At 54.5% G+C, this 22,629-nt stretch overlaps 1 protein-coding gene across 1 annotated transcript; it reads left to right on the plus strand.

Moving 5' to 3' along the window:
• The first annotated feature begins 1,526 nt into the window (after positions 1 to 1,526).
• CRYBB2 (crystallin beta B2) lies at positions 1,527 to 12,498 on the plus strand. Its single transcript, XM_012756556.2, has 6 exons — positions 1,527 to 1,647; positions 3,322 to 3,401; positions 6,305 to 6,423; positions 8,920 to 9,052; positions 10,487 to 10,629; positions 12,248 to 12,498. Exons 1-6 carry the CDS (start codon positions 1,593 to 1,595, stop codon positions 12,414 to 12,416), a joined length of 699 nt encoding a protein of 232 aa, XP_012612010.1. The 5' UTR covers positions 1,527 to 1,592; the 3' UTR covers positions 12,417 to 12,498.
• Positions 12,499 to 22,629: the final 10,131 nt, after the last annotated feature.

Here is a 22,629-nt window from a genome sequence, read left to right on the forward strand (position 1 = left end):
GGTCCATCATGTCGAAGCACGTGCCAGAATTTTCTTCCTTTTTAAAGCTGGATAATGGTCAGTTGCGTGGATAGGACACATTTTGCCTATTCATTCGTCTGTTGATGGAGGTTTGGGTTGTTTCCACGTGTTAGCGCTTGTAAGCAACGCTGCTGTGACACGGGTGCCCGGATGTGTCTTCAGGCCCCCGCCTTCCACTCTTCTGAGCATAAGCCGGAAGTGGGGTGCTGGACCACGTGGTGGCTCTATGTTTGATTTGTTGAGACTGCCATACCGGTTTCAGTAGCAGCTATGCCCTTTTGCATTCCAAATTTCCCTTGTTCTTAAGCCACCCCGTTCGTAGCACTTTGTTATAGCAGCCCCAGAAATCTGGCACGAGCACCTACTACGTGTCAGGCACCGAGCTCCGGCGGTGCCACGGCGAGCCAGGCAGACGACGGCTCTGCACTCGCGACGCCCACTTTCTAACTGGCCAGATAGAAAGTGAGTGAGCAACAGAACGTCGGTGTTGACAAGTGCCACAGAGAGGAGCAGCTCGGCTGGGGGGGATGGAGTGCAAGAGCATGCACATGTGTAGGCGTGTATGTGCACATGCATGTGCACGTGTGTGTGTGCATGTTGGAGACATGGGAGATGGAGGAAAGCAGCTACACTCAACCCAGCTTCCAAGCCTCAGATTGGGTCAAGACCCGGGCTGGGCTGCAAAGACGGACCGAGAGTGGTGGCTGGTGCCCCCCCCCCCCACGGGGCAGTGGCGGGAGGGATCTGAGACGTTTCTCCAAGCGCCAGGGGTCTAGGGTCCCAGGAGCACCCCACTTTAGGACAGCTGGCGGGCAACAGCCGGAGACCTTGAGGACGGAGTGCACCCTCCCCAGCCAGCCTCCTCGGCCCTAGAACGTCAGGCCCTGCCCGCCTTGGCCACTTGGCCCACGCCCTGTGTGTCACATGCTGCACTTCAGCTGTGTCAACCTGTCTCAGGTCTTCTTTAGGTACACCACGCCGGCTCCTTGCACGTGGGCCCCTTCTGCCTGGAACTCCCCTCCCAACCCTGTTTCCCGGGCTACCTCCCCCCATCCCGGAGGGCCCTGCTTCCCTCCAGGGGGTTTCCTGGGTGGGGAAGGGCCCCGGGCTGGGGAAGCTCCCTCCCTGACGCTCCCCCCTAGAGCAGAGCCTGGCACCTAGTGGGTGCCTGGCAAATATCTGTTGAATGAATAAATAACTGGACAGATGAATGAATTCCGGGATCCGCCAAAGCACCCTCCTTTCCTTGTTTTTCCCCACAGCCGCTGAGATGGGCCTCTGTCTGCCATGCCCCAGGGCCCGACTGACCGCAGCGGTGAACCCAGGGTGCCCCTGGAGCTGGCAGCCGGACGGCTGATGCATGCAAAGCGGGCATCTCCTTGCCCAACCGCCTGACCACCCTGGCGCGGCTGAATCTGAAAGCTAATGACATTATTGTGCAGAGACACAATGTCTATGGGCATTTGCTGACCCGGGCTTTGGTGCGAGCTTAATCCAGCATTCTCACCCTGCTTTTCGTAGGGACGCAGCTGTCACCCGTCTTGGCACCGGCACTCCTGGGGAAGGTATAAATGCCACCTCCCGCGGACCGGGCTTCACGGGCACTCGCGGGGGCTGGTGTCACTGGTAAGAATGCCTCTCTTGCTTGTCTTGCCTTTTGTTCTCTCGTCCCCATCCCCGTTGGGAACGTGGGGAGACCTGGGTTCAAGGCCGGGTGCTGCAGCTTCCTGACAAGGCGACCTTTGGCAGACTCTTCGGAGCTCTCAGCCTCAGTGTTCTTTTCTCTATAATGGGGAGAGGGATCACAGAACCTCCTCCGTTGCGGGGATTAGAGATAAGGTGCTTGAACCGTCTAGCTCCGTGCCCGGTGGCACACACTCGGCATGTGGGCAGTGCTCTCATTAACACGCAACGGGCCATCGGCTTCCTCGTTTTGCCAGGGACTGGGAGGGAGAATGTGGCAGAGGGGGTTTTGCAAGAGTCAAACCAGTGACAGTTCGGAACCGTTTCTGGGGTGGTGAGTCGTGCCTCTCCATGGCCACAGTTGCGGGGCGCCCACCGAGTGCCCAGCCCCAGGGAGGCTCTAGTGGGTAGGACACGACCTCAGACCTCTGGGAGCTTCCCCCGGCAACAGGGGATCAAAGCCACCCACGCTCGGTGGCAATGACTCTCTAATGCCACAACCGCCGCCGTTTCCTGGGTGCCGAGTGTGTCCCGGGGTTGCTGCCGGGTGTCTGCGGCTTGCTGCGCGATGTCATGGAACCCTCACGGCCTGTTCACAGGTGTGCTCAGACACCGTCACTGCCCTCATTTGACGGGACAGGCAGGTGAAGAGCAGGGCGAGCCTGCGGCCTGCCCAGGGCCCCGATTCTGCCGGGTGGCAGAGCCCAGCCCTGAGCTGGACCGATCGGGCCTCGTCTCCTTTAGTCTGAGAACACCGATGGCTAGGGGACGTCAAGGCAGGACCCCGGGTGCCGCGGCAAGCCCAGAGGGTGGGTTTCCTGGCGCAGGTGGGGGGATGGAGGGAAGCAGGTTGCGCCCAGGCTGCCAAATGAAGTTCTTCCTTCTGAGGGGGCGTCGGGCCCAGTGTCTCGAGTGCAAGTGGCGACCAACGGGAGGTGGGACGTCACCTTAGGAGAAGCGGGCCGGGTTTCATGTCTTACTCTGGGGGGAAGCAGCTGGGGTCGATGCCCCTTGTCCCGAAGGAAGGCAGAAGAGGCAACTGTGCTTCAGACCTTTCCAGTGTTCCTGCCAGCTAAGGCGGCGTCGCCCTGCCGCCCGGCAGTGCCCGGGCTTCCGCCCTCGCGCCCATTCCTTTGCTTTCTCGTCACACGAGTTCCGCGACAGACGAGCCCACAGAGCGGGAGCGAGCCCCTGCCAGGGGTGCAGAGGGGAATTCTGGGTATCAGGGGCACGGCGAGAGGCGTCTGGGGTACGGGGTGGTTGGGGGCGAGGGCCGGGGCTAGGGGGAGCTTTTTGAGCTCCCAGACTGGGAGCCACCATGCCACCATGGATGTTCTGAAATGGGCAGGTCTGTGTAGCGTTGGTTGTCTGAAACCACGCGGCGGTGGGGACCCGCTTGGGACTTCACTTAAGGCTCTGGCTCACCACCCCCTTTTTTGTAGGCCTCGTTGTTCCCTCCCGCTGCCCCTGGTCCGGATACGAAGAGGCGAAACTGAGGCTGGAAGCTCGGGCTGCTGCTTCTTTACCCCACGACCTGCGGCCAGGGGGAGGGAGCCGGCTTTGGGGCTGCAGGGGAGTGGCCCCGAGGTTCTCACGGGTGTGTCCCTTGTCTTCCAGGTCACTCCTGCACGGGACTGTCCACCATGGCCTCAGACCACCAGACCCAGGCGGGCAAGCCTCAGACCCTCAACCCCAAGGTGGGCACCTCTCAGAGGGAGGGGATGGGCACGCGGAGCTCCTCTCTCAGACTCAGTTTCCCTCCTATAAAGTGGGCGTGGCATTTTCCTTCCCAGGTTGCCCCCTCTGCCCCTGCCCCTCCCTGGGACTCCGTCTCCCCCCGCCCCCGTCCCCACCGCACACGGGGGCTGATGCTGAAGGTCCCGCCCAGCCCATGCCGCTCCTGCCGGGATTCCCAGCACCAGCTTCCGGCTTTGGGGACTTAAGTTTCTCTTCCTCACCTGCTGCCCCACACCGGTGGGGCCTCCCCAGGCCGGGGCAGGCCCTCAGTCTCCGCCAGAGATGGGGCTGGGGAAGGGGAGGAGGGGCATGACTCCCGGCTCCATACCTGCTGTGTGGCCCTGGCCATTCCCTTGGTCTCTCTGAGCCTCAGTTCCCGCCTCCCTCAGATGTCCCGCCTAGGCTCAGCTCACACCCGGTGTGTGCCCACCCGAGGCCAGGTGACCGTGCCTCCTTTGCTTTCTCATCCTCCTGCCCTTCTGAGGGTGCTGGGATCTTATCCCACTGTCAGAGGCTTGTCACCCCGACCGCCCCCAAACCCCTATCAGCAAGCGCCCACGGGGCTGTGCTTTGGGGGCCCCGGGCTTGGCCTCCCTCTGCCACTGTGCTTTTGTCCGGCCTGGCGCCTCCCTGGCCAGGGGAGCCTGAGCTGATGCAGCCGCCCCTGCTCACGCCCGTCTGTCCCTCCTCACGGGGCTGACTTTCTAGAAGAGACCCAGATAATAAACAGGCAAATGAACATATGAGTTCAAGCAGTGAGAAGTGCTGCAAAGAATAGGCTAAGGGGTTCCGGAGAGTTGGGGGGCGGGCGAGGAATGGTTGTATTAACACAGGTGGTCCAGGGCTGGCCTCTTGGCGGAGGAGGTGACATTTGAGCAGAGACTTGAGTCAAGTGAGGGAGCAGCCATGTGAGAATTGGGGACGGGGCACAGTGAGAGGATCCAGACAGAGGGAACAGCAAGTGCAAAGGCCCTGGGGTGGGAAGGAGCCGGGCGAGTTTGAACAACAGCAAGGAGCACTATCCAACGGGCATATAATGTGAGCCACGCAGGTAGTTTAAAATTTTTCAGTAGCTGTGTTTAAAAAATAAAAAGGAAAAAGAAATAGGGGAAGTTAATTTTCATATTATATTTTATTAAATCGAATACACCCAAAGAACGAGTATTTTAATGCATGATCAATAGAACAATTATCAGGGACATAGTTGGCATTCTTTTTTTTTCCATACTAAACCTGCACAATCAGATGTGTACTTTACACTATAGCACATTGTACTTTGGATGAATTACACCTGCTCAACAACCCTTTGCAGCGAATGGCTGCTGCATTGGGCAGTGCAGGTTTAGAGGATTAGAGAGCAAGTAAAATTTTAGCCTCCATCATAAAAACAACGACAAAAGTACTGAGCCCCGGAGCTCTTGGAGGCCCTTCACCCGCACGGAGAGGCCGACCTTCCTCACTGCCCCCACCCTGCAAGCCCTTGTTTCCCGGGCCGGGGTAATAACACACTAGCTCCTAACTTCCATATTCTTGATTCTTCTTGGCAACTCTGAAAAACAGGCATGGTCCCCCATTCTTCAGACGAAGGAGCTGAGGCTCAGAGTCCCCAAGCTGCCTTGCAGGGTTGCAGAGCAGGGTGCAACAGAGCCTTTGTCTGCTGACCCCATCTCCGGCCGGGTCAGTGCCCAGAAAGGCTGAATTGAGCCCATGGAATGTGTCTCTGAGCCCCGCTGGGCACCCCTTTCTCTTCCTTTATGCAGCTAATCCCCGGCCTGGGAGAGAGGGCCGTGTTTATCCAGCCAGTGCTGACCGTGTGGATTCTGCCGCTGCCCCTCCCGGCAGCCTGCTGCCCTCAGCCCATCTCTCACCCAGGGGCAGCTCCCCGGGGAAGAGAGGCTGGAAAAGCTCTGGCCCCCAGACTCTCACTGGAATCCTGAAAGGTGGCAGCTGGTCTCGCAGCGAGCAGGTGGATGTGAGACCCTGGGTGGGTCCCTTCACCTTGCAGAGCTTCGTTTTCCCTGATAGGGGTCCTGCAAGCCCCCCTGCCCCGGGCTGGTGAGAGAACCAGGTGAGGCAGAGGAGTGACATTCCCCTAAGAAGCATCTCAAGGGGGAAGGTCATAGGGAGACCCGTGACAAGCCTGCAGAGGCTTAAATAAAGGGCCCAGGTATGTGTAGTTTTACGGGTGAAATGGAGGTGAGGGGTGTATATGGAGGTATCATTGGTCTGGCTCTAATGTGAGCAGCAGAAGCTCAAATAGTGTGGTCTAGCACCTTGCTACTGCTAATGTGGTCCATGCCACCTTGTCTACTACTAATGTGGATCAATGGCACCAGCACCACCTGGGAGCTGGTTGGAAAGGCAGAATATGAAAATGCATCCCTTAAACCTGCTCCTTCAGAAGCCGAATTTACTCAAGATCCTAGGAGCTACATGCACATGTCCGAGTTTGCAAAGCGCTGCTTCAGTGTCAGCCTCATCAAGAGAGTGCGGGCTCCAATTTCAGCTCCGTCGGGACCTGTAGCCTGTCTCTTAATTCCACCTAATTGTGTCTCCCACAAGCGGAGCAAATGCTATGGGCTAACTGTCGTGGTGCCCTGAACCCTTGTGACAACTCCATAAGTAGGTTCTGTCTTTAGCTCACGTTTTACAGATGGGGAGATGGAGGCTCAGAGAGGAGACACGCAAGCAGCAGGTCTCCCAGCTGGCAACCGCACAGCGAGGACTAGAGCCTGGTTTTGTGTTTGGTTCGTGGCTCTGAAGGGTGGAACGTTCGAGGCTCTCTGAGCTCTCTCTCCACCCCCACTTCCCTGCTCTCGCTCCTTCTATCACGACGGGGTTTGACTGTCCGTTCCTGTTGCAGATCATCATCTTTGAGCAGGAGAACTTCCAGGGCCACTCCCACGAGCTCAATGGGCCCTGCCCCAACCTGAAGGAGACTGGCGTGGAGAAGGCGGGCTCTGTCCTGGTGCAGTCTGGACCGTGAGTACTTGGCTGGCCTCGCCTGGCCAGGGGCTGCTGGGACGAGGCCATCAGGCCATGCAGTTGGGTGGATCTGCTGTCACTGTGCTCCTGACTGTGAGATCGGGGGACCAGAACTTGGGGACTGGCAGCCTGCGGGGAGAATTTTGCTTTGGAGTCAGGTGGAGCTGCGTTCACACCCTGCCTCTCCCACTTCTGGGCTGTATTTCCCGGGGCCTCAGTTTCCTCCCCTGTAGGATAAGGGAACCGTGCCTCTGAGGACAAGGGGAGAGAGAGAGCTCATGTGCAAAGCCCGGCACAGAGGTCAGCCCGTTCCTCCTAGCAGGGACGTGGGCATGGTGACAAGTGCCAGTCTCTGGCCCCAGGGTTGTCCTCACTCTCCCAAGAGCTTTGAGACTGGATGTCCCAGCTCTGTACCCTCCCTTCCAAACCCCTGGTGGTGCTGGCCCTTTACAAATGTAATGTCACGTTTGGGGGCCAGGTCTCTACGCAAGAGAGAACAGGGGAGATGATTGGCTGGCTCACCCCATGCCTCGTAGCTGGGACTTCAGGAAGCCTCCCACACGTGTGGCTCCCTGGCTACCCCTCCTCCATAAGAGCCCCAGGGAGCAGGGCTGTTCTCTGGTGGCCTCAACCCAGCAGATCAGCGAGTCCGGTAGCCGGGGACCCTAGGGTCACCCGCCCCACGCTGCAAGATTCTCAGGGAATTTTGCAGACTGCAATGCCCACCTGGGTCAGAGCGTGCAGACGCGCAGAACCCAGCTGAAGGAACAGCCTTGCCGAGCCTCAGTTCTCTGACGGGCTCAGAGAATCCATCGCCCCTAAAAACATGCCTCTCGGGGTAACGGAAGAGCTGATCCTTCAAGGCCTACACCTGATTTTCAGTTGTCTTTTAAAATATTTTGATGTAAGAATCTCCCAAATGTATTTTGCACTCCTCTGCTTTTCAAAAATGTATATAACTTTTGGTAGTTTTATTAATTATTGTTTAAAATTAAGAAGATATGATTTGGGGCAAAAAATATGAATATAGTCTTATTACTAAGAAGTAACTATTCTTAAGATTTTGGTCTCAATCTGGATTTTTCTCTGTGTGTATAAATATATCTATACATTCTTTTTCAAACTCGGACTATGCTATCCAAAAGATTGTATAACTCATTTCGAACATTCACAAATGTCGTGAATTCTCTCCATGTGATTAAATAGCGTTTTAGGTTGGTGATTTTCAGAGTGGTTCAAGGTCCACCTGCCTCAGAATCACAGGCGGGAGATGCTTTATATTCAGGTTCTTGGGTCCCACCCCAGCCCCGCTAAATTAAACTCTTGGTTCTAGAGCCCAGGAATCTGCATTTATTAACAAGCTCACCCAATGGCAGTTACACCCAGTTAAGTCTGAGAACCCATGTCCTGTATAATGATTTATCATGGCTTTGTAACATTCCCTGATTGGATATGCCTTAATTCATTTAACCTGGCCGTGACGGTTGGCTGTTTAAGTTGCTCCAACTATTTGATGTTGTAAACAAAACCTCGATGAACACAGTTACTCAGGTATCTGTGAGCTCTTGACAATCATTTTCTAAGGACACGTCGCCTAAAGCAGAATCACTGGGTCAAAACTAAACACTCTCTCCTAAGACAGGACAATAAACACCACCTCCTCTCTCATTAGTGGTTTATGGTATTGCCCTGAGCGGCGATTATTGTACCGTGCCGAAATGTCTGCCTCTGCACCTAATGGCCCCAGAGTGCTAGGCATTTTAGGGTTTGTGCCTTCTTTTTGCTATTTGATGTTTTCCTCTATCAGCCATGCCCTGCTGATAATAAGCTAATCCTCCCCCCTTTAGTGTACTGCTTCTCCTCTATCGTGGACCTAAAAGACTGTACGAGTTTTGTGTAAAGTATGAGTCAAGAGACTAACAGCAGGAACAAGAGAGGAGATAGATCCCAAGAGAGGGGCTGGTATGAATAAAGTGCATGAGCTTTAGACGCAGCGGTGGTCTTGACTCAGTTCTCGCAGGTAGAAGCTGACGGTGCACATCTCTCCCCAAACCCAGTCTCACCGGTGTTGCGCTGATGGTCTGACAGCTGCCATGGCGGGGGCATTTACACCATGGAAATTGGCAGATGCTACAAATCAGGATTGTTTTTTTTTTTTTTTTTTGAGAGCTGGCTATTAATTCACCAGCATACTATTATTAGCATTCGTGCATGGGGTCTATATTCTGATATGTGTTGCTGGGCGGTCTTTGGGACTTCTTTCTTATTTCGTAATGGTGTCCCAGATGGTTGAAGGCAGCATAGCACTGAGTTCTGGAGAGCTAAGGTGACCCTGCACCTGGATTTGCTGCATCTGAATTTAGAGGGGGGCTGCTCCTTCTGGCTGGGCTAGGCAAAAGTGAATCCTGGGGCCACAGTGAGCAGCCACAGCTCTGCCAGGGGAAACTCGGAGCGGGACTGACCTGCCCCCCTCTCTCTCCGTCTCCCTTGCAGCTGGGTGGGCTATGAGCAAGCCAACTGCAAGGGCGAGCAGTTTGTGTTTGAGAAGGGCGAGTACCCCCGTTGGGACTCGTGGACCAGCAGCCGGAGGACGGACTCCCTCAGCTCCCTGAGGCCCATCAAAGTGGTGAGCCCCCGCCTGTCCCCTCCTTCCTCTCTTTGCCACCTCGGAGCCAGAGGTCCAGGGACCAGGGCGTTGTGCCGCTTCTGACTGGCAAAGGATCTCCTCGATGCGTGACCTCGCAAATGTCATTTTACTTCCCTCGGCCTCAGCTTCTTTATCTGCAAAATGGGCACGTTTAGTATCCACTGTCCTGAGATTCCAACGTGCTTAACTTGAGGGTTGTCACGCTGCACAACTCCAGGGGGCGCTGTTCATATTCTATTCTATGCGAGGGGTGCTCCCAGGGCTGTGCAACTCCTATCACAAAGTAATTGCTCAAGAAACGATAACCATTGTAAATATTAAAAGAAATTCTAGGTTTGGGAGTGGAGGAAACAGTGCTTTATTTATTTATTTATTTACTTATTTAGAGACAGAGTCTCACTTTGTTGCCCAGGCAAGAGTGACTGCCATGGCATCAGCCTAGCTCACAGCAGCCTCAAACTCCTGGGCTCAAGCAATCCTCCTGCCTCAGCCTCCCGAGTAGCTGGGACTACAGGCATGCGCCACCATGCCCGGCTAATTTTTTCTATATATATCAGTTGGCCAATTAATTTCTTTCTGTTTATAGTAGAGACGGGGTTTCGCTCTTGCTCAGGCTGGTTTCGAAGGAAACATTGCTTGAGCTCTTATTCAAGACCAGCGTGAGCTTTCAGTGTTTCTCGAGTCCTGATTCTTAATAGTGTGCAAATTCTCAGGAAGGGGAAGGGCCCGGCAATGCTCGGTTACAGCCCCAAATCTACGGAGCCTGATCTAGTTCCTCCCAGAACTTGACGGAAGATCGGAGAACACTGGAGTTAGCATCCCACAGATTTGGATTCATAATGCTGGCTCTGCTAGTCCCAGCTGTGTGACCCTGGGCAAGTCACTTTACCTCTCTGGGCCTCATGTTCCATCTTCCAAATAGACGAGTCTTCTCATCTTCCAAATGGCACATGGGTTGTTTACAGGATGAAATGAGACACCCAAGATAAATGTCTTAGGAACAGGGGAATGGGACGAGACGTGGAGATAAAGGAAAACCCAAATATCTCAAGTGCCTACTAGAGGCACAGTAAGAGAGAGAGAGAGAGAGAGAGAGAGAGAGAGTGTGTGTGTGTGTGTGTGTGTGTCGGGGGTGGGTGACTGGGTGGGCAGATCACAGCTGCCATTTATAAAAGAGGAAGCTGGGGCCGTGGGAGGGAACATGACATTTCAGAGTCAAATATTCCCCAAAGTGTAGACTATTAGAGTCTACGTGACGTGAAAGCGGCCCAGTAGGAACTCAGCCAATGGTCACTGTCCAGCGACAGCTGCCGGGGACACGTGGTGGGTGTGCCGGGCAGGGGGTCACGGGAGGGAGCGTGCCGATCCCACCTCCGGGGCCCCTCACCTCCCCCCCCCATCCCCTGTCAACAGGACAGCCAAGAGCACAAGATCATCCTCTACGAAAACCCCAACTTCACGGGAAAGAAGATGGAAATCATAGACGACGACGTGCCCAGTTTCCACGCCCACGGCTACCAGGAGAAGGTGTCGTCCGTGCGGGTGCAGAGCGGCACGTAAGTGCAGCCCCGCCCCGCCCCGCCTCTGCCCGCAGGCTCTGGGGTCCCCAGGGGTCCTGCTCCGCCCTGAGCTCGCTGGCGATCTTGCACGTGCCACCGTGCCCTCCCGCCCCCGTCCTCCCGTTGCAAAGCGGGCGGGAGTCACCAGCTCACGTGGGTGGGGCTCGCAGCCCCCCCGAGGTGCACGCGCAGAGCTGCATTCGGGGCAGCGCCCTACTCTTGGGGCACAGAGACCTCGGCCTCAGCGTCAGCCCCAGGGAGAGGGCAGGATGTGTAGCCGGGTGCGTCGGGGAGGGCGGTGTGAGGCAGAGGGGACATCGGGTCGCCGCAGAAAGGTGGGATGAGCCAAGTGGCCTTAGCAAAGCCGGGAGAGGCAGGCGTCCAGCCCGCATGAGTCTAGACCGCGTGAGTTCCTGAGTTTGGAAACAAGGGGGGTCATTTTTCACTGAATGGCCCTTCTTAGACACATAGACCTTGGCCCATCAGCAGTGAGGGATTTCTCGGCGTGAAAACCGTGCATTTCCCCGGGGTCCACCGGTGCAGGGCTGTGCAGGAGCCGGCCCGTGCCAGCTCGTGAGAGGCGACTCTTGAATTTTCAGAATTGTTGCGAGCTGGTTGATTCATCATCGGCAGCTTGCAGTCAGCCACGGCGGGAGCATTTACACCACGGGAATTGGCAAACACTAAAAACCAGGGCTTCCTCTCTCCAAGAAAGCCGGTTTAACCACGCACACTGGCTTCTCGGGGTTTTTCGGGCCCTAAAATACTGTGCCGAGTTCCATGTCCAGGTGCCCCTTCATTCACTCGTTAATCCACCCACTGATTTAATTTGTCCAGTACCGCCCTGTGCCAGGCACTGTGCCAGGTGCTGAGTGTGTGAAGAGAGATTAACCGAGACTTGCCTTGTGTAGCCGACAGTCTAGAGGGGCAACTGTTAGTAATCTAAGGGTCCACACAAAGCTACTTCCTTGCCTCTCACGCCGAGGTCTCTAGGAAGAGTAGGAATTGCGGGGAGCCAAGAGGGCAAGGAAGAGCAGCCCAGGAAGGGAGACCAGCACGTGCAAAGGCCCTGTGGCAGGAGCAGCCTGTTGAGTCTGAGGGCCTCGGTGGCTGGGGTGCAGAGATGTAAGGGCACCAGAGCTGGGCGGGTCCACAGAGGCTGGCCAGGCAGGTCCTCGCAGGCCAGGGCCGTGTGATGCTTTCTGGGAAGAAGATCACAACTGTCATCAGATGCTTCAAGGAGGGCATGACAGAAGGCCCCTAGGATCCCCCCCGACACTCCTCTGGCCGTGCAGCGGGCGGGCGAGGGGTGGGACGGGAGCAGACAGAGGAGGTTAGGAGGCCCGTCTCGTCCGAAGCTCCAGTGGGCTTAAGATCGCTCCTTGTTCTGGCCCTGCTACCAGGCCTCTGGCCGAAATCTGCTTCGGGAGGTAGTGAGCTCCCCGTCGAGAGGAGGAGGGAAGCAGAGGCTTGATGTTAGACGGGCGGGGTGGGAGGGGGTCCAGCTCAGCCCTCAGGGAGTGCGCAGCGGCCGGGGGGCTCCGACGTCCCCCCGGTGGCTCATGGGTGCTCCTTCCCTCCTCCCCGCTCTTCCCTCCCCGCCTCTGTCCCGCAGGTGGGTGGGCTACCAGTACCCCGGCTACCGCGGGCTGCAGTACCTGCTGGAGAAGGGAGACTACAAGGACAGCAGCGACTTTGGGGCCCCCCACCCCCAAGTGCAGTCCGTGCGCCGCATCCGCGACATGCAGTGGCACCAGCGAGGCGCCTTCCACCCCTCCAACTAGCGCCCCTCCCCGCCCCTCCCGCCCAGGAGCCAGGCCTGCTGCCCGGGCCCCCTCCAGAGTGAATAAAGTGTGACTTGCAACTCTCGTGCCTCGGTGGGTCTTTTATGCCCAGCGGGAGCTGGGGCGTGTGTGTGTGTGTGTGTGTGTGTGTGTGTGAGAGAGAGAGAGAGAGACAGAGAGACAGAGAGACAGAGAGACAGAGACGGGGACAGAGACGCAGAGAGAATCAGCGAGTATCTGGGCACGGGGCAGGGCAACGGGATCACTCTGAAGCTATTTGCTGTGTGACCTTGGACACACTGCCCAACCTCTCTGAGCCTCTATTTCTTCGCCTGACTTACCATTCTCGTGCCCCCGCCCCTAACCCCCCGAGTGGCTGACTTAACTGAGCTCCCGGGCTCCCTCTTGCATGCCATCCCCATAGCATTGCATCATCACCCGGAGTCTGGATTTTTTTTTTTTTTAAGATATCAGAGAAGCCAAGAACCCTGAACCCCTGCCCACCCGGGACTGGGAAGAGGTCATAGCTGCACGCGTGTGTATCCGTGTGGCCCTTGGCCCCTTCGTTCGTCATTTGGTCGGGGACAACTGCTAACGACTTAAGAATCAATCCACACACGTCTCAGCTACTTCCTCCAGGACGAGGGTCTTGAGCTCAGAGAACCCTGGGCGTGGCCAGGCTGGAGGGGACCCAGTCACGTGGGGGTGAAGGTTGGGTCCCCAAGTGTGACAGGTCTGGGTTCACGTGGCTCTTTTGGGGCATTGGCCGGGCATGTCGTTTGACTTCTCGGAGCCTTGGTGTTTCTACTGGGGAAATGGGAGAAAAATAGTTGCCCCCCTAATAGGGTTGCGGCGAGAATGAAACGGGCTTATCCCAACATTCTGTCTCTAGAAGGATCTTTTGTTGGTTACACGTAGTGCACCCACCTGCTCCCAGGCACAGCTGGTTTCCACTCTGTTTTGGGTATTCTCTGATGTTGTTTTAAATCTTAATGTAGCCAAACAACAATCTTTTTTTCCTTTATGGCTTATGCCTTCCATGTCTTCCTTAAGAAATTCCACCCCCAGGTCGCGCATATATGCTCCAATATTTTATTTTTCCTAAATGGTTTAAAGTTTTGCTTTTCACATTTAAGTTCTTAATATTTTTGGAGCTGATGTTTGTGTATGGTGTCCCGCCGGGATCCAATTTATTTTCTTCTTCTTTTTTTTTTTTTTTTTTTTGAGACAGAGTCTCGCTTTGTTGCCCAGGCTAGAGTGAGTGCCGTGACGTCAGTCTAGCTCACAGCAACCTCCAACTCCTGGGCTCAAGCGATCCTCCTGCCTCAGCCTCCCGAGTAGCTGGGACTACAGGCATGCGCCACCATGCCCGGCTCATCTTTTCTATATATATATATTAGTTGGCCAATTAATTTCTTTCTATTTATAGTAGAGACGGGGTCTCGCTCTTGCTCAGGCTGGTTTCGAACTCCTGACCTCGAGCAATCCGCCCGCCTCGGCCTCCCAGAGAGCTAGGATTACAGGTGTAAGCCACCGCGCCCGGCCCGATTTCTTTTTTGAGTGCTTTTTTTCACTCTGGACGACTGTTGTCCTAGAAAAAATGATGGAGGCCTCTATTTTCTCTGTGGTACAATGTCACCCCTTCATTTATTACATTCCCCACACACATGGGGTCTGTTTGGGGGATTTATGGGATCTCTTTTCCGTTCCTATAGTCTCTCTGAGTATCTCTGCAGTCTTGCCACATTGTGTCCATGTCTATTGCTGTCTAATGAGTCCTGAGGCCTCCTAAACCGATACTCTTCTTCAGGAATGTTCTAGAGATTCTTGCCCCTTTTACACCTCCATTTAGAGACACCCCCTTACATTTAGAGAAAAAAAAAAATGGAAAACCTTGTCGAACGAGCTAAAGTGGTTGCAGTATCATTGTCATATGCTTCTTAATTCATTCTTCATGCAACACTTATTGAGCGCCTACGTTACTCCCGCAACTGGGAAGCTCCCACTCTGGGGAATTGTACTAGCTTGAGAGTAGAGCCACGGTGATTATTATGGGCTGGATGCAAATGTGTATGTTCAAGTCCTAACCCCTAGTACCTTGGAGTGTGACCTTATGTGGGAATTGAGTCATTACAGATGTAAGGGGTTAAATGAAGATGAGATCGTGCTGGAACAAGGTGTGCCCCTCGTCTGATATGACTGGTGTCCGTATGAAAAGGGACATTTGGAGACACACACACACACACACACACAAGGGAGCATGCCATAAGAAGACGAAGATCAGGCTGATGCTTCTCCAAGCCAAGGAATGCCAAAGATTGCCAGCCACGCACGAGAAGCTTTGGGGTGGGCATGGAGAAGACCCCCCTCCCATGCCTCGGTGGGAGCCGACACTGCCACACCTTGACTTCGAACTTCTAGCCACCAGAACTACGAGACAATACATTTCTGTTGTGTCAGCCGCTTGGTTTGTGGTGCTTTGTTTTGGCTGACCCAGCAAACCAACCCAGTGATGGCGAGAGGATGGTGTCGTGGGGACCCCGGAGGAAGGGAGGGCTCGGTCAAGGCAGGCCTCCCAAAGAACTGGGGTCTTGAAAGAAGAGTTGGAATCTGCCAGGTGACTCTTGGGGAAAACAACGATCTCGTCAAAGGGAGCAGAGCACATAGCGAGAAAGGATGGTCTTTCCGGTGCTCCAGGTGAGGTGGCTAATTTAGGACATAGACACCCTGGAGGGTTGGCTGAGTGCAAGGTTCTGAGAAACTGGGAACGACGATTACAATGGTGTGTACAGGGGACAGGTGGCACCAAGAAAGGGAGTCTAATTATATACTGCTACGTAACAACCTACCCCAAACTTAGCGGCAAAACCGCAACGATCATTTGCTTTGCTCACGAATCTGTGATTTGGGCGGGACTCAGTGCAGACAGCTCGCGTTTGCTCCAAACGGCCTTAGAGGGTGGCTCAGAGGCGGGGCGAGTCACCCGGCCGGGTGCGGTGCTGATGCTGGCTGCTGGCTGGGACCGCAGCCGCGGCTGTCACGCAGGCTGCCTGCACACGGGTGCTCCGTGCCACTGTTTGGCGTCCTCGCAGCTTGGTGGCAGGATTCGAAGAGTGTCCCAGGAGAAAGGTGGAAGCTTTTCATGGGCATTTTGATGACCTAGGCTTGCAAAGCACATCGTGTCACTTCTCCCTCACGCTAGTGGAGGAGGCAGTGGTCACAGCGGTGTGCCCAGGTCCAAGGGGAGGAGACAAGGCCCCCGCCAACGCGGGGAAGGGCAATGTGTGGGACGAGATATGCTATGGCGGCCATTTGCACAGAAGACCCGTGCCATGCGGTCAGGGGGACAGCAGAGATGGGTGTCCTGGGGCAGCGGGTCCACGGGTCCAGGCAGGACACCCTCTCTTTCTCTCAGGGCTGGATTGTTCTCTGTTTCTCTCTGCCCTCCCTCCTCCTCCCCTCCCCCCTTTCTTGCTCTGCCTATTTCTCCCTCCTCCCCTCCCTTCTCCTCTCCTCTCCTTCTTTTCCCACTCCTCCTCTCTTCTCCCTCCTCCCCTCCCTCCTCCTCTCCCCTCCTTCTTTTCCCACTCCTCCTCTCTTCTCACTCCTCCCCTCCCTCCTCCTCTCCCCTCCTTCTTTTCCCACTCCTTCTCTCTTCTCACTCCTCCCCTCCCTCCTCCTCTCCCCTCCTTTTCCCACTCCTCTCCTCTCCTCCCCTCTTTCTTGCTCTGCCCATTTCTTCCTCCTCGCTTCCCTCCTCCTCTCCTCTCCCCCTACCTCCTCCTTTCCCTTCCTTCCCTACCTCCTCCTCTCCCCTCCTCTCCTCCCTCCTCCCCTCCCTTCTCCTCTCCCCTCCTTCCTCTCCTCCTTCCTCCTCTCCTCCCTCCTCCCCTCCCTTCTCCTCTCCCCTCCCTCCTCTCCTCCCTCCTCCTCTCCCCTCCCTCATCCCCTCCCTCTTCCTTTCCTCTCCTTCCTTCCCTCCTCCCCTCCCTCCTCCCTCTCCCTCCTCCCCTCCCTCCTCCCTCTCCCTTCCCTCCTCCTCTCCCCTCTCCCTCCCTCCTCCTTTCCCTTCTTTCCCTACCTCCTCCTCTCCCCTCCTCTCCTCCCTCCTCCCCTCCCTCCTCCTCTCCCCTCCCTCCCTCCCTCCTCCTTTCCTCTCCTCCCTTCCCTCCTCCTCTCCCTCCTCCCCTCCTCCTCCTCTCCCCTCCTCCTCTCCCTCCTCCCCTCCCTCCTCCCCTTCCCTGGAGTCCTCCCTTGCTCTGCCCACCTCTCCCTCCTCCCCTCCTCCTCCTCTCCCCTCCTCCCCTCCCTCCTCCCCTTCCCTGGAGTCCTCCCTTGCTCTGCCCACCTCTCCCTCCTCCCCACCGCTCACCGTGGACAGCTCCCTCCTCCCAGTCTCCCTAAGACCCTGCCCTCCGCTCCCTCTCGCCCTCAAGGCGCCACGTCCCCTTCCGACCACCAGGTGGCAGCAAAGCGCCAGCAAAGCGTCAGCCTCAGGGCTCCCGGCTCCGCCCCCTGCGCCGCTGCTGTTCTGATTGGAGGCGAGCGCCATCAGTCACAGCGGGGCTGCCTGCAGGGGCGGGCCTCCGGGGTCGGGTCTCTTCCGCAGCTTTCCTTTCCAGAGCCTGATGGGAGAGGAAGTTAAGACACATCCCGCAAGGATACTTTGCCTTGGGAAAGCGCTTCCAAAGCACCTTGTCACCCAGGATGTCACTGGAAACCATGCAGCAAAGCCCCTGTTCTGCCACTGAACCATCTGACCAAAAAAAAAAAAAAAATCACTCCGTGCCTCAGTTTCCCCCAGTATGGTGCCAATCATAGAATTACAGCGAAGAGTCATGAGATGACGCCTGCGGAGTGTTGAGGGCAGAGCCAGGCGCCCCGCCAGGCCTCAGTAGTGAGCACAGTGTGAGGGTGCTGAGTGGGAGGCGGGCAGGCCAGGGAAGGCTCCCTGGAGGAGGCGGCTTGGATTTTGTAGGAGGAGCAGGAGTTTGCCTGATGCATCCAGGTGGAAGCGCCTTCCAGGTGTTCACTCACCAATTCACTGATCCGCTCCTGTCAAAAGACAAAGTCACAACAAATGTAAAGATCTGAATCCGCTTTTATTTGTGAGTCTAGACCAGGGCCAGGCCTCGCTGTGTTCCCAGGAGCCGAGCAGACGGGGTTGGCTTATAGACAGGACCGGGCTGAGGGAAGCATTGCTGGCGGTTCCCGAGCGACTTGCCTTGCAAAGGCTCACGCAGAGGGAAGTTCCTTCCCGTGCTGGCTCAAACTGGCCGGCTGGGGGATTCGGCTCTTTTCTCTCTCTTCCCTGATTTCTTGGAAGCTCAGAGCAGCGACCTGGCTCTGGCGTGCTGGGGTCGAGGCACGTCAGCACAGGTGACTCCGTGCTGGGCCTAGTGCGATCTTGGTGCAGACCAAGGGTCGCCCCTGAACTTCACGGAACACTTCCACCGTCCCCTGCCTGCTGCCTTCCCACTCCGCCCGCCCCCCTTCCCTGCCCTGTCTTCCCGGTCCTGGGACCTCCCTGCTCTGCCCTCCTTCCCTTCATCCTCCACTTCCTCCCCTGGCTCCTCCGCCTCCTCCCCCTCCTCCCCGCCACCTCCCCAGGCTGTGCTCAGTCCTGGATGCCCACTGGGGGAGGGGGAGAAGAAGGGAGCAGGTGGCCTGGGAAGGTGGACAGACCGCTGTTTCCAGGCAGGCCCGGGAAGGGCCCGGCAGAATGTCCGTGGGAGCCCTGGGTTTCAGGGCTTTATTAACTGGGTAGTTGCTCAGTAAATGTCACAGGCTTTATTAACTACATAGTTGCTCAATAAATGTCAGTCTATTTGCCTTTTCACTCTCCGTTCATGCATTGAATAGTGATCGGGGGTCTCTCACGTGCTGCCCACTGCTCGAAGCACCCGAGATACAGATCCCGCCTTGCCAGAACACCTGTCCTCCCCCGGCTGCTCCCGGGGGGCAGAGCTGGGCCAAGCCAGGATGCTGAGTGCACAGAAAGGGGCAGCCGGGCTGCGTGAGAACCAAGGGGAAGCCTTCATGAAAATCAGGACCCCAGGGCAGCTCCAGGCCAGGGCGGCTCAGGGCTGTGGAACAGGCTGGTGAAACTATGGGGGATTTGAGATGCAGTAAGACGAAGGGGACACAGATAGCACCTTTCACCTCTGTCCCAACTTCTAACAAGCTGCTGAGCTCACATCATAAGAGGTCTGAAGCCTGCTCGAACCTGGGAATTGGAGACATCCGCCAGTACTGTTAAGACATGTTTGCGAGGATTGGGGGACAGACATCTGAAGCGCTTCTGCAGTGCTGTGAGTTGGTCCAGTCGCTTTGCAAAAACCATTTGACCAGATCTAGCAGTGCTGAAGATGCAAAGATCTGGAGACCCGGCTACTTCCTCGTTGGGTGTTTACCCTGGAAAAACTCTCCCGTGTCTGCACCAGAAGATGTGTTCAGGATGCCCAGGGCAGCATTGTTCGTACTAGTGAAAAAACTGGAAATAACCGATATGTCCATCAGAGGAGGAATGAGCAAATAACCTGCATGCAATGGCGTTCTCATGCAACAGCCAAAAGGAATACACTAGACCTTATGAGTCAACGAGGCAATATGTCTCAGAAGCACTGCTGCAGGTGGGAAAAGGCAAGTTACAGAACAATATTAGATATTTATAAGAATATTTTAAAAAACACACACTCTCTCTCATGAAGGTCGTTTTTTTCCTTTTACATTTCCAATCTCTCATGGACTGAAAAGTTAGCAGCACACAATTAAAAATGAAATACCAGAAATATAAAATGAAAATGACACCAATAGACCATCCCCAATTTTTTCATCTTTTATATTCGACAGGCATTGTTAAATTGTAGAAGTTTCTGAAGTCTTGCTCTCAATTTCTGTGTCTGTTCCCTGCAGATTGGTGACAAACAATGACCACAGGCCACCCCTTGAGTAGGTGCTGGCGAACTTCTGCAAGCGCTCAACTGCCAGCGGAGCTTGAAAACAGCCTTAGACCAGGTGCAAATGAATGAGTGTGAGTGTGTGTCTATAAAACCGTATGTATGAACCCCGGAATTTGAATTGCATCTTCATGTATTACTTAAAAGGTTTATTGATTTATGTAATTGTATTTTTTAATTGATGTATCAAGTCGTGCATATTTTGGAGGTACATGAAATATTTTGATACACATATACAACGTGTAATAATCATCAGGGTAATTGGGATGCCCATCACCTTAAACATTTATCTTTTCTTTGTGTTGGGAACATTACAATTCTTCTAGCTATTTTGAAATATGCAATACATTTTCATAAACTATAATTTCCCTACTATACTATCAAATACTAGAATGTATTCCTTCTCTCTGGCTATATTTTTGTACCCCTTAACTAACTTCTCTTCTTCCCTCCCCCTCATTCTCTTCCCAGCCTGTGGTGGCCACCATTCTACTTTCTTTTTTATTTACTAATTTTTTTTTGAGACAGAGTCTCGCTTTGTTGCCCAGGCTAGAGTGAATGCCATGGCGTCAGCCTAGCTCACAGCAACCTCAATCTCCTGGGCTCAAGCGATCCTTCTGCCTCAGCCTCCCGAGTAGCTGGGACTACAGGCATGCGCCACCATGCCCGGCTAATTTTTTCTATATATATTAGTTGGCCAATTAATTTCTCTCTATTTATAGTAGAGACGGGGTCTCACTCTTGCTCAGGCTGGTTTCGAACTCCTGACCTCGAGCGATCTGCCCGCCTCGGCCTCCCAGAGTGCTAGGATTACAGGCGTGAGCCGCTGCGCCCGGCTCACCATTCTACTTTCTTCCTCTGTGAGATTCCCACATATGAGGGAGAACATGTGATAGTCTTCCTTTAATTTTTTTCCCCTATCATTTAAAAATGTTAAAAAGTAGTTTTAACCTATGGGCTATATAAAGAGAAGTGTTGGTCTGGATTTGTCTTGCAAGCCATAGGTTGCTGACTCTTTTGTATAGATTATGGAGATACACCTATCTGACATTGTTTTGTCTTGTTTTGGAGACCGTTTCACTCTGGGATAGCATGCAATGGCGTCATCATAGCTCACTGCAACCTCAAACTCCTGGGCTCAGCTCCTGAGTAGCTGGGACTATACGCACACGCCACCATGCCCTGCCAATTTTTTGTATTTTTGGTAGAGATGGGGTCTTGCTCTTGCTCAGGCTGGTCTTGAACTCCTGACCTCAAGTGATCCTCCCACCTCGGCCTCCCAGAGTGCCAGGATTACAGGCGTGAGCCCCCTCGCCCGGCCAGAGATACACATAACTGAATGTAATTGTTTTCTTTTGTTTCAGAAACACTGGACGTCACTGCTACCCTATTTTCCTCTTAAAATAAAAGTCTAATTATGTTGATAGGTGAGGTCGATAATTTTTTATCTAATTTTTTAATCTAATTTTTTATGCACATAGAAAAAAAAGACTGGAAATATGCTAAATTATTAAAAATGGTTAATATGCGATGTGAGTAATATTAGGCAATTGTCACTTTTCCGGTGCTTTTCTATATCTTTCAAATTTCCAGAATTTCTTTCTTCGTGTTCACAAATCCTGGAAGGGTGCTATGGTATGGACGTGCTGTTCCCCGCGCCCCTGACGGGCAGGGACTCTAAAGAATTCCCCACCCGCGGGGAGCCCTTTGAAAGGTGGAAGTGGTGAGGGAGCCACTGCCCCCAGGAGCGGCTGAAACCTGTCATCGGCCTGGCCTTGCTCCCTGCTTCCTCAGCCATCCCTGGCCTCCGGGGTGTGTTTCTACTTTTTCAGGCAAACACGCCCATCTTATTTGAGGACCTGGAAAAATTACTTTTCTTTTTTGGTCCGCTTAGGAGGAAATAAGAAAGCCGCAAAGGGTGAGTGTCTTGGAAGCGGAGACAATCCCAGTGAGCTTGGGGGCAGGAAAGAGCTGGTTTCCATCAAGGTGGGACTTAGGTGATCTTTGGGTTGAGGACCGCCTCCCAGGTGACAAAGACGGAGTAAGAGGGCACTGGCTGGGGGGACAGGAGGAGGGTTGAGCTCAGAGGCTGCCCAAGCTCCTCCCTGGTGCTGGTCTTGCGAGAAGGGGGACTGGGTAAAGCACCCCTCCATACTAGCAAATCCCCCGATACCCCCGGTTGCCCTGGACCAGTGGTTCTTGGCGTGTGGTCCACAAACCAGCACCCCCAGCACCACTCGGCCTCCTGTTAGAAAGGCAAGTTCTCAGCCCTCCCCCAGGCGGCTGAATCAGAAAGGGGTGCAGGGGGGGAATGGGGAGCATTCAGGGTCTGTGTTTAACAAGCCCCTCAGGGCGTCTGATGGAAACCCAAGTTTAAATTCTTTAAATTCTGCATCTTTCTTTCATTAAAATAGGCAGATGGTGTTCATTCTCAGAGCCCAGTATATGATTAATGCTATTTCTTTTTTTTTTTCTTGGACAAAAAGTATGATATAAGATCAATGCTGTTTCTTCGTGAAGTTATTCTTCTTCTTCCATCAAAGAAGGCAAAATTGGTCTGGGTGAGGTGGCTCACACCTGTAATTCTAACACTCTGGGAGGCCGAGGTGGGAGATTTGCTTGAGGTCAGGGGTTCAAGACCAGCCTGAGCAAAAGTGAGACGCTGTCTCTACTAAAAAAAGGAAAATTAGCCGGGCATGGTGGCGCATGCTTGTAGTCTCAGCTACTCGGGAGGCTGAGGCAGGAGGATGGCTTGAGCCCAGGAGTTTGAGGTTGCTGTGAGCTAGGCTGATGTCGTTGCACTCGTAGCTGGCGAACGATTGCTTGGATGCAGCCATGCACCAACGCAGGACCTCAGCCCATGTATTTCTTCTTCTGTCTTAGCTCCTCCCCTCCTCCCCAGACACACCTGCGAATGCTTTCCTGGCTCTTACCATTATCATAGTTCAATGGTGCGGTGGATGAGTTTTTCTTTAAGCTTGGTTTCCCCGTTAGAACGAAAATGCCGTGAAGCATGTCTTGCTCAACACTACATTGCCACCACCTCGTGCCACGACAGGCTCACAGGATGCATTTATTAAGTGACGGCTGGCTGATTCACTCTCTCTCACCTATAACAATTTGTGGGTTATTCCCATTTTACAGATGAGCAATTGAGGCTCAGAAAGGGGAAAGTGACTTGCCCAAGGCTGGTAGAAAGTGGAAAAGCTAGAGTTTGGACCCAGGGGTCTATCTGACCCATGGTCATGCTCTTG

This window comes from Microcebus murinus, chromosome 22, assembly GCF_040939455.1.
Source record: "Microcebus murinus isolate Inina chromosome 22, M.murinus_Inina_mat1.0, whole genome shotgun sequence".
In the NCBI taxonomy this organism is placed as follows: Eukaryota; Metazoa; Chordata; class Mammalia; order Primates; family Cheirogaleidae; genus Microcebus; species Microcebus murinus.

Bases quoted from the DNA above. Each gene is read 5' to 3' on its own strand.
- CRYBB2 (XM_012756556.2), top strand. From the start codon at position 1,593: ATGCCACCTCCCGCGGACCGGGCTTCACGGGCACTCGCGGGGGCTGGT. The intron at 1,648-3,321 runs GTAAGAATGCCT...CTTGTCTTCCAG, and splicing joins CGCGGGGGCTGGTGTCACTG to GTCACTCCTGCACGGGACTG. The intron at 6,424-8,919 runs GTGAGTACTTGG...TCTCCCTTGCAG, and splicing joins GTCCTGGTGCAGTCTGGACC to CTGGGTGGGCTATGAGCAAG.